Consider the following 11127-nt stretch of genomic DNA (forward strand, 5'->3'; position numbering starts at 1 on the left):
CCTTAGATAGGAAAAACACACAGAAAACAAGAGGCATTGCTCCTTCAAGTTTCCTCACCCGTACCTACTTCGAACTTTGCATCTCTGACCAGATAAACACAGAAAACAATAGACAATATGAGGAAGACATATTTGTATCTTTTCCCTGGTAAATACAATTTTCAAAAAATAAAATTTTTGAGTTCGAGAGAATTTAAGACTCAGGAAAAAAAATAAAAGAAGGGTGGTATGAGCGTGAACGTCATTATTTAAATCAATAAATAACAAATTATTCTGAAGTAAATCATAACACAGTTGGTTAAAGCTCTTTGTGATGGATTGAAGGACATGTGTTCGATTTCTTTTGTATGCGATTTATATTTTTATTATTTTTTGACGTGATTGTGTGTGTGATGATTGTTTGTAGTGTTTGTTGTGTATATGAATAACAAGATAAATGTGATAGTCTGTTTAGTTTAGAGTGTTTATTTGAAACTTGGAGGTGGTGAGTTCGAGCTTTGGTTAGAATAAAAGTATATTAACTTTTTAGTGTTTTGTTGTATTATGAAAGACGAAGAGCTGGAAGAAAATTCATTATATCTTGCAAAATGGTTTTTTAACTAAGATAGCTTAGACACAGGAAGAAATGTGATAAATTTTGTGGTGTAGTCCTTGAGTAGAGTGGTGAGAAAACTTGTTTTTCTCTTCTCCTTTGATTACACGAACAACTAAAATAGTGGTAAGCAACTTTACAACACAATATTTTTTCAAAAATAGTGGTGAAATTCAATGTAACAGTATCCAATAAAACAGTAAATTAAAATAGAAAAAAAATTAGTTAGCTCTTTTTATGACTAATTACATATTTGTACAATGATAAATCTGATTTAAACAAAGATTTCTTGGTTCAAATCATTATAATGATGCCAAAAACTTGTTCACAATGGACAAGTTTTTGTCCATGAATAGTTGTCTAACCTTCTATTGTTGTTCATGAATACACCTCTTTCCCTTTATAAGTCTATAATACAGACCATTTTCATGATAATTTGAACTGAAATAACATTTCATCACTTGTTGCGCCAAGCCTTGATTTTTGTGGATCAAGATGAATTTTTCGTCATTTGCTTGTTTAGCTCGTCCATCTGCAATGAAATGATTTTGTTTAGGGCTAAGATCACATCTTAAGTTCCAAACTCCAAAATTCCCTTTTTAAATAGTTAACTCGTGTCATGTTGAGTTTGGTGGTCATTGGTTGCCAATGATTCAATGATTACAGTTGGGGAGTCTACTAATTCTTCGTGTCATGTCCCTATTGTATAACTTTAAAGGAAACCATCACATATAAGGTATTCCTTAATTTTAGTTGCATTCAACTTTTTCTTATTCAAACAGTTGACACAAGGATATTTAAACTTAACTTCATTACCACTTCTACCCTCATTACATTATGCAAATTGTATTAATTTTTCTACTCTTATACGATACTCATCTTTAAATGAATTATCACTTTACTTTTGTATTCAAGGTGTGACCTTATCGCATTAAAGAAAATTCATTTTTTTTTGTTTATTGGTAGATATCAATTTTAAACAACATATCTTAAATTTCATAAATTTTGTCAGCATTTTGCATTGGTTTTTAGGTTACAAAAAATGAAAGTGATTAGTAATCACAATTAAATATGCATCGAAAGATCAATACAAAATACAATTAGTAAATATTCATGATTTTTCACATATGTATATTAAAATATGTATGCACTCATAAACTATGAAAAAGTTATTAGTCTTCTTAAATTATCCAACCGAACAATTCAAGATTCAATATATATAAATTATTAATATTATCTCCTCTTATATTAATTTTTAAAAGTACAATTTCATAAAAAAACTTTGAAACAGTAAATTTTCGTATTGAATCTCAAACGAAAAACTATGGCTAACTCAATGCAACAACAATCTCAAATAAGAAAAATTTAAACATATAATTAATCAATCCTAAATAAATAAACAATTAAACATATCAAACATACAACAATATTAACAACATATTAAAAAAATATAAACTTTTAACCATAAGAACCTCATAACGCTGATGATAGGAACCACAATAATGGAGCCTATTTTGGAAGTAAGGAAATATGACCTACGCAATGCCACCATAATGGAGTACCCTAACATGAATGGTGGCACAACTACAAGAATTAATCAACGGTTGAAGATTGGAACGAGGGTAGAGTGTGAAACTTCTTTGCAACAAAACACTGCAACAAGAAGTTGACGCGAGTGTAAAATTCATAAAATTTAACCTTGAACAAAGGTTTGGGCTTCAATTGTTTATAAAACCGAAGTCTAAACACAAATAGGCTTTGACTTTACAAACAACTAAAACCTAATGCCGTCACTAAAATAAAATATAAAAAATAAAAGTAATATTTTTTAAATTATTTGGAACCTTACAGTGATTCCAAATTCAATTTATAAAAGAATCTAAGCCTAAACGTTCTCAACAATTTAAAAATATCCTTTTGGTTTTATAGACTTTGCTTTTCTTAAAGTCAATACTTATTAAAATCATAGTTTACTAAATTCGAAAGACTAAAATAATTTTCCCTCTTTTCTTTTTAATTTGAATCACTAGAAAGAAATTTATTGCAAATTTCTTGCAGTGAAAACATAATTAATCAAACCTCTAATTTTCTTAATAATAAATATTAAATTTTTATTTTAAAACATACATTTTATTTTAAAATGTTCATTAAAATCACATTTTAAAATCCACTTTCAGTTAATTGTCTCAGTTAAATTATTTTTTTTAAGTTATGATTTTATATTTAAAAAAAGTGGCGATTTAAAAATTCGATTATTTTTAATATTATGATTTATTCATATGCATTATTTTTTAAAGTTCATTGATTTGGTTAAAGTTCCCAACAAATGCTAACATTTAGAAGCTCCCAAAAGCAAATGGTTCTCCACACGACACTACTAAACATTAGTCTCTTGAACCTTAACCTTTAGTCCAGATAAGTTCAAGATCACACACACATACACATAGTTTTCTCTTCTGCTACCTCAAACTCTAAATTAATTTCAGCTTCCCATCTCTTAAGCCAATTCAACCCTAAGCCAAAAAGACTCACAATTTGCATAAAAAGACTTTGTGTTTGTTTTGATTTGTTCAGACAGCAACAAACCAAACTAATCATTACATTAAAACCTGCTTTTAATATACACTCTGCAATCAATATTAAAGATTCTGAGGTGTTTGCAACCAGTGCTATGGCAATTGCACATGCATATACATTAATGTTCTTTGGCAATTTCTCAGAATACCGATTTAAGTTTCAAAGGTTCAACACCTAGACTTGCAACTCAAAACCAAGATCACAACCTATGGTTTTTTAAAACTTAGCATTCGCTTACAACAAAAAATCTGCGTAAACAGTTAGAAACATTAATTTTAGTCTTAAAAAAGCCAAAGTCTTGGATTGTGCTAATTGAAGATGTACATTATAAGAATAAGAGAAAAACGGGGTCAATGAATTCCAGCTAGACCCTCCCTCAAAGATAAGAGAATCCATCAAATAATAGCAAGTTGGCAATAAATGCAGTGCATAAAAACACGTCATCCACTGTTTGCAATGCGCACCAAGATAGAGTCAAGAAATTCCGCGTTTGCTCTTTAGCATAAATAGACAAATTCTGAACACAACACCAAGCACCGAAACTTCTAACTCATTAATTCACTGTTTTGTATCAGAAGAAAACAAAGTCCGACCGAAGATGCTTAGGTTTTTTGTTGGGAGGATACAAAAGGGTCTTTCACTGTTTGTGGCTAGAAGGCCTGCATTCAGCTACTTGAGTGAAGATGGTGCCCCTAATGAGGCACCGGATGATGTTATGGAAGGTTATTTTGCTGTTGTTGCAATGAAGGGTAAGGAAAGAAAAAGGTTCATTGTTGGGTTAGATTTCTTGTCTGATCCTGCATTCTTGGGACTGTTGGATCAAGCTCAAGAAGAGTATGGTTTCCGACACCAGGGAGCTCTTGCACTCCCTTGTCGACCTCAGGAGTTGCAGAAGATTCTAGATGCTCCAAAAGCATAACCACAGATGAAGGAGTGAAAATGGATTGTCATCTTCCCATTGTAGAGAACAACTGCTAGGAAACAAACTCTGTAATAATAATCACTTGTTACTTTGTGTATCTCCAAACATTCTTGTTCTTTCAATGAAACAAGTAAATAACAACTATTATCTTATTCTGGGTAGCTTTAAAACTTTCTGTTTTGCTTTTTCACAAGTCAAATTAACTGATTTGAATCAAGAGGGTAAAAGAAGAAACATGAAAGAGACACACAAAGATGAGGCATCAAAAACATTTGATTTTTATCACATCCAAGCTTTCTCTTGTAGATGCTTTAAATTAATTTTCTAAGTTAGTATTACTTTAGAGTTAAAAGAGAAAACATTCAACTGTGTAGATCAGTTGTCAGAGAGATTATATCCTGTCAGTGTTGGGAGTGTAAGTTTGAAGGAAAAAAAATGTCATGGTAGATGAAAATAGAAAGATTGAGCAGCGTTTTTCTTTTGGTATTGCAGAATAAATGTATTAAAAGAAAAAAGTAACTTGAGATATAACTTTTTGTAGCACCACAGTTTCTGATTCTCTACGGCACTTTTGCTCAGCCAGGTTGTGAGTAAAACGATTATGCTCACAGAAGACATGAACTTCATACTTCATACTTCCATGCAAATTATTATTACCCGTGAACTTTGCAATTGAAAGTCAAGCAATTTCCAAGGCCATTCTCCTGGTGCTGAGAAGAATCATATCTTACTCAAATATTGTTGAGAATCTAAGTATCAATTATTAAGGTCCATTGAACTCGTGTCTTTCCAATAATTTCTCTCTCATAACCCATAAAATATGTTAAGTATCAAAATCACAAGAAAAAAAGAGTTGTACTTCAGCTTCGTAAGCCTACAATACCAGCATTTCTGTTGACACACCAATTCCCCCAAATCACGATAACCTCTAGTAGCACATGAACATAAAATTTCAACAAATCATGAACTTCAGCTCAGCCAGGTTGTGAGTAAAACGATTATGCTCACAGAAGACATGAACTTCATACTTCATACTTCCATGCAAATTATTATTACCCGTGAACTTTGCAATTGAAAGTCAAGCAATTTCCAAGGCCATTCTCCTGGTGCTGAGAAGAATCATATCTTACTCAAATATTGTTGAGAATCTAAGTATCAATTATTAAGGTCCATTGAACTCGTGTCTTTCCAATAATTTCTCTCTCATAACCCATAAAATATGTTAAGTATCAAAATCACAAGAAAAAAAGAGTTGTACTTCAGCTTCGTAAGCCTACAATACCAGCATTTCTGTTGACACACCAATTCCCCCAAATCACGATAACCTCTAGTAGCACATGAACATAAAATTTCAACAAATCATGACATAGTGGAGTCCAAAATGTCCTGATTCATCCGTTTCTTATCATTTTGAAAATGGGCGTCTTTTCGAATTGAGGAAAATTTAAACAAATGAATATGTGGGTACAATTAATTTTATACCCGAACTTCAAACTACTATAAATATGATGGAAATAATAACAACCAAAAATTCTAAAATATACCGTGAAAATAATTTCTCAAATTTGTAAGAATGTATAAAGAACAACAAAAAGAAATTGATAAAAATAACCTCAATATTTAACATCAATTTTTTTAACATGTGAAAACTCTTTCAAAGTAAGAAGTTAAAACCTACAAGCACAAACCATTAAATCAAGTTCCGCTGAGATCAAATATAGGTATAAAACAGTAAAATTAAAAGCACAAACAAGGGTATATAACAAGTTTAAATTAAAAGGAAGAAGACTTGTGTAGTGGTTAAGGTGAATTGAGAGAAAACTTGTGATCAGTGAAATGAAGGTTTCTATTGTACATTATGAATATATAGCGAGTTTGTAAATCAATGCACTACAAGAAAAATTGATATCATTGACGACTAAAATTCATTGATAATGCATAAAATTTATTGATAAAAGTATTGTTCGTAAATTTTACTAATGGAATTTTGTTTCGTTAGTAATTACCAATGAATTCTTTTGTCTATACCTCTGTCAATAATTATTGATGAAAAAATCTGTCGATAATTACCGGAAAAAAAAATTCATCGATAAAATTCGTCAATAAATATCGCAAAGAAGATGAAGAAGAAATAAATAATGTGTCTCGCGGACAAGGAGACAAAATGGATGGAGAAATTCTTGCTCTTATACCGACAGATTTTTTTGTCAGTAATGCATATTTCATTTACCGACAAATTTAATGATAGATCCATTGGTAAGTGAAGTATGTATTAGCGACAAATTTTTTTGACATATTTTTCTTTTGGTAAGTGAAATATGCATTACCGATGATTTTTTTTTTTGTTAATAAGTGAAATATACATACCAACAAATTTTTTTGTCCATAAATGAATAATGCATTACCAACAAATTTTTCTGACACATTTTTTTGTGGATAAATGAAATATGTATTAGTTATTAATTTATCGATGACTTTTTCTGTCGATAAGTGGAATGTATGTTACTGATAGATTTTACTGACAAACTCTTTTGTTAGTAATGAATTCATCGATAAAATCTATAAGTAATTAAAATTTTAAAATCTTTCGACTAAATCCATCAGTAATTCAAATCTAATGATGAATTTATTTTTGCTGGTAAAATTCCATTAGTAATTTAAAAAGTTTTCGTAGTGATACATTTAATGGAAAATAAATTTCTAGAAAAATATAATAAGATTAGGAAAAGACTATCAAGGTGGAATGGAGAAGTTTGTATCCTTTTGTGGAGAGAATATTTACAAAATCAGTCATCACATATCCATGCCATGTAAGGCATCAACTATTGCAAATCTTGATAATGAAAGGATTCGGATAAACTTTCTATGGCGTTGGGATCACGAGGGTCCGCTTGGAGTGAAACTAAGCTATTTAATAATGCTCTGTTAGCAAAGTGGAACTCGAGGCTTGGTAGTGAAAGACAATGCCTATGAAAAGACATATAATATTCAAAATATAGGTATTAGAGAAATTTAATTGGAAGAAATAATACCAAGTTTCGTCTTGGTGAGGAGGTAAGGAAGGCAGTTAATTTGATGAGCATGGATAAGTTGAAGATGAAGAATAAGGTTCCAAGAAGACACATGGTTAAATTCTTGAAAGCAATAATAAAAGTTAGCTAGTGCAGGGAGTTATGTGGATGGATAAATTAATAAAAGAGAATGATTTGAAGAGAAAAACCTCAATATCTTAGCACAATTTGATAAACAAAAGTAAAGAAGATGAATGAATGTGGTAAGATGTGTAGACGAACCAAGATACTATTTGTTTCAGATAATTTAGAGATGTATATAATTTAATCTAATGAAAATGAATGTTAAAGGAAACAGGGTTTGGAGGTGCACGTGGATAACGTTCATTAGAAATATATGAAACCATAGAAATAATGTGATATTTAAGAATGGTAGGGTAGATATGCAAAATAGATTTTTTGTACAACACATAAAAGTTTAGGCCCCAAAGTCGGCTTCACATACTTAGATTGGTGCTTGGGTCTCGTATAAACTTTGATTGAAATTCTCGCCTTCTTCTCACCTGTCTTCAATGGATTTAATAAGCCATATTTAGTTGGATTTTGTAAGAGTTTTTAATACCCATTTTATTGAATAATTCAAAAAAAAATATTAATTATACGAATTTTATCATAATCAGAGTCTAAAAAAAATTAACAAGAATTTTATAACTTATTTTATTGACAAAATAAATTACTGAAAAATTCAGTTATTAGCAAATTTTATGACATTTATTTTGGAAGGAACTCATCCCAAAGTCGAAATAAAATACAAGACCTTTAATATCCATTTATGAACAAATTATTGACTAATCTATTACTAATGAAAATATGTATAAATAGTCTAAAAATTCGAAATTACACAATTTATTATCAATAATAAAAATTTAAAAATTTACTGATGAAATTCATTAATAAAATTGAATTTTTATCTATTAGTGAGATTCTACGGAGTTCTTTAAACATACACGCTCAAATTAAAAGACTAAAACCATTTTCAATTCGATCCTCTCAGTTAAAATATCCTTTATATTGTTTAGGAAAAATTTTAAGTAAAAACTTTTTAACACAAAATATGTAGCATGCTTAAAACTTAAAGCTTCATATATTTCTCTTTAATTGCTGTACTCCTGTCATTACATAAGTGATCACCAATTTTTGTCAATATATTTTTTGATACATATTTTATTTTCAAATTATTTATATTATAAATGTTTGTCACTAATTCTCTTTTGGTGCAAAATATATAGAAATAACATGTTTTTGTCGCAAAATCTATCACAGCTATTTCCTAATTATTAGCATTTGTTACTATTTATGATTCATTATTTATAATAAAGAAAAAAGTTTTTGGTAGTGCCACATGTAAATTAACTCATAAGGAGGGTTACAATAAAATAAAAGTGGTATCTTTCATTCACTGGGAAAAATAGGGTAAACAATATAAATTCCTGTCATTAGGAAAGTTACAGTGAATAACGAACATTATTTGGTAACATTTTTTTCACTAATAAAAATTATATATTATTGCATACTGCATCAATAAATTTTGGGAAGGCATGTTTTGTTAAGGATTTAAATAAATTGATTTGAATAAATTAAGCTAGTTACTTAAGACTTTGTATAATTTTCTTTCGACCAGTAAGGTTTTATCCTTTTTACATTTTTCACATTATTTTTTTTCCCTTGTCTTTCAAGAAATGGAGAAGAAGCATTATTCTGTATTCCACAATGCATAAAAATACTAGTTTAGAAAAAAAAATTTCATCACTAAATTTTTTTAATACAAAAAAACTCTTAAATAATAATTAATTTTTGTGATAAAAATATATTTAAAGATCAATTTTATAATTAAAAATAATTTTTTTATAATCTTGATAGTTAATGTTAGGAATCAATTTGTAATAAAAAATAATTTAATTATTAATTTAGAAATTAATTATAATTTTTTTAAAACTATTTTAATTACTAATAATTTTTAGTTTATAAATTATATCTCAAGAGATTATTTATTTTTTGTTACTAAATTTAATTTTCTTGTAAGAGTCATAAAACCAGACAAATTTAATAGTTTTGAAGGATTGCTTTTGGACCAATCAATGATTGAATAAGTTTAAACACAAGGAAGAAAATGAGAGGAGAAAGAGAAAGAAGAGTGTCTAGATTCAAAATCAAAAGCAAATTCTTGAAGAAGCCGAAGGATTTTCAAAGGGTGAGAGAGTTTATAAATCGCACTATCAATAACACTCAACTGCTACATACAAAACTTTGTCTGTTGCATTGATAATTTTGAACATCTCAAAATCATTACATATCATTTTGACTTGCAAACAGTTTAAAGATTCAACAAATGGAAGAATTGAATGAGCCAAATGTTGCATTAAATGACATGTGTGGAATGCCTCCCAGTCTTACCTGGCTTAGACACCCAATGACGGAGACATATTGCGTGTTCTTCCATCAAAATCCAATTCTAGTTATTCCTGCAATGATCTGAAACATCAATCTAAATCGTGGTTGCAGTTTATTGTGAAAATTTGTGAGAAAATAGTTGTTGATTCAACTCAAATTTCAGTTGAAAAATCATTTAAAATGACCAATTTTTTCTTTATATCGTCACTACAGTTGTGATGCAATTTAAATTCATGGTTCAAAATAAATCTAACGGTGAAATTCCATTAGAAATCAAGTGGAGAATCTAATGAAGATTCTCAAAATCCTTGCTTGAAAAGGTATTATTCAAGGGTCATCCACATTCTGGACCCAGAAAATCGCTCATCCCAGTGATGTTGATGACGAAAATGAAACACCAATAGTGTTGCCACTTGCCAGAAAGTGTTAAAATAAAGGTAAATTTTTGGGGGTACGTGGTAGCTATCATGAAAAGAGACTCATTTACTTTCCATTGGTGATGTACAAACATATCAGTACATCTGAAAAAGATAGTTTCCAGTATGACCTAATCATGCAGAAACATAAAAAACAAGAGAAGGGCACAAATAAAAGATGGCAAGGCTTGTAAGAAAAGAAATGATAGTGCTAGATTCAATTTACATGAATAAATAGCACGGGTGTCCTCACGGAGACACCGCGTAAGAAATACACGCCAATTGTCTATATGTGAGTCCAGAAGGTTGAAAAAGACCTTCAAAATGTTGCATTAAGTGTCCATGTTTCTGCACCAATAAGCAAAGGCTCCACAGTGGTACCTCTCAAGAGTTTTCATGCATCTTATCCTCCTTGTCATCATTATAAATATCTACACTCCATTATCATGAAACTGCAACCTCATCTATAAAAGTAAGCCTTTCCTGTCATATCTCGATCATCAAGTGTTTAATTAAGATAATATTGCATTACTAAGTTCATGATGCTTTTGTCTTTCTTTGGCAAGATTCACGATGGCTTCTCAGAAGTGTTATCACCAATAAGAAGATCACTAACACAGATGATCAACGACGATCCACTGAATGCATCAGCACAAGTGCCAGATGACGTTTTGGAAGGACACTTTGTGGTTGTTGCTAAAAAGGGTGAAGAAACCAAACGGTTTGTTATGGAGTTGCACTATTTGTGTAACCCTGCATTTTTGGGACTGCTGGAGAGAGCAAGAGAAGAGTATGGTTTCAGGCAAAAGGGGGTTTTGGAAATTCCCTGCCACCCTCAAGAATTAGAGAAGATTCTAGAAGAGAGACGAGATCAAAGTGTGGGAGATGGAAGCAAATTAACAGATTCAATTCAAATGAGTTGAATGTAGCATTGTATCTCCTGCAGTTGAACAAATCTGTACAATTTTCTTAAATGATTACTAGTAATTCAGTAGTGTAAAATTTCTAATAGTTCATTAGCATAACTTCACTGCACCAATCAATTGAGAGTCAAACTTCTCTTTGATTTAGCTTGGTGCAACCACTATACAACCTTTTTCTTTTTCTATGCTTATCTCCATCCTCATCCTCATCAAGTATGTTTGTTCAAAATTCTCT

General features: G+C 30.2%; 2 protein-coding genes across 2 annotated transcripts; both read left to right on the top strand.

The window, feature by feature from the left end:
• The first annotated feature begins 3717 nt into the window (after nucleotides 1–3717).
• Nucleotides 3718–4252, top strand: LOC124827323 (auxin-induced protein X15-like). Its single transcript, XM_047300350.2, has one exon. It carries the CDS (start codon nucleotides 3768–3770, stop codon nucleotides 4086–4088), a length of 321 nt encoding a protein of 106 aa, XP_047156306.1. The 5' UTR covers nucleotides 3718–3767; the 3' UTR covers nucleotides 4089–4252.
• A 6096-nt stretch (nucleotides 4253–10348) lies between these two features.
• Nucleotides 10349–11127, top strand: LOC148194452 (auxin-responsive protein SAUR71-like). Its single transcript, XM_088097750.1, has one exon. It carries the CDS (start codon nucleotides 10509–10511, stop codon nucleotides 10890–10892), a length of 384 nt encoding a protein of 127 aa, XP_087953876.1. The 5' UTR covers nucleotides 10349–10508; the 3' UTR covers nucleotides 10893–11127.

This window comes from Vigna umbellata, chromosome 8, assembly GCF_029865625.1.
Source record: "Vigna umbellata cultivar VRB3 chromosome 8, Vumbellata_1.0, whole genome shotgun sequence".
Lineage (NCBI taxonomy): Eukaryota > Viridiplantae > Streptophyta > Magnoliopsida > Fabales > Fabaceae > Vigna > Vigna umbellata.

Bases quoted from the DNA above. Each gene is read 5' to 3' on its own strand.
- LOC124827323 (XM_047300350.2), top strand. From the start codon at position 3,768: ATGCTTAGGTTTTTTGTTGGGAGGATACAAAAGGGTCTTTCACTGTTT.
- LOC148194452 (XM_088097750.1), top strand. From the start codon at position 10,509: ATGATGCTTTTGTCTTTCTTTGGCAAGATTCACGATGGCTTCTCAGAA.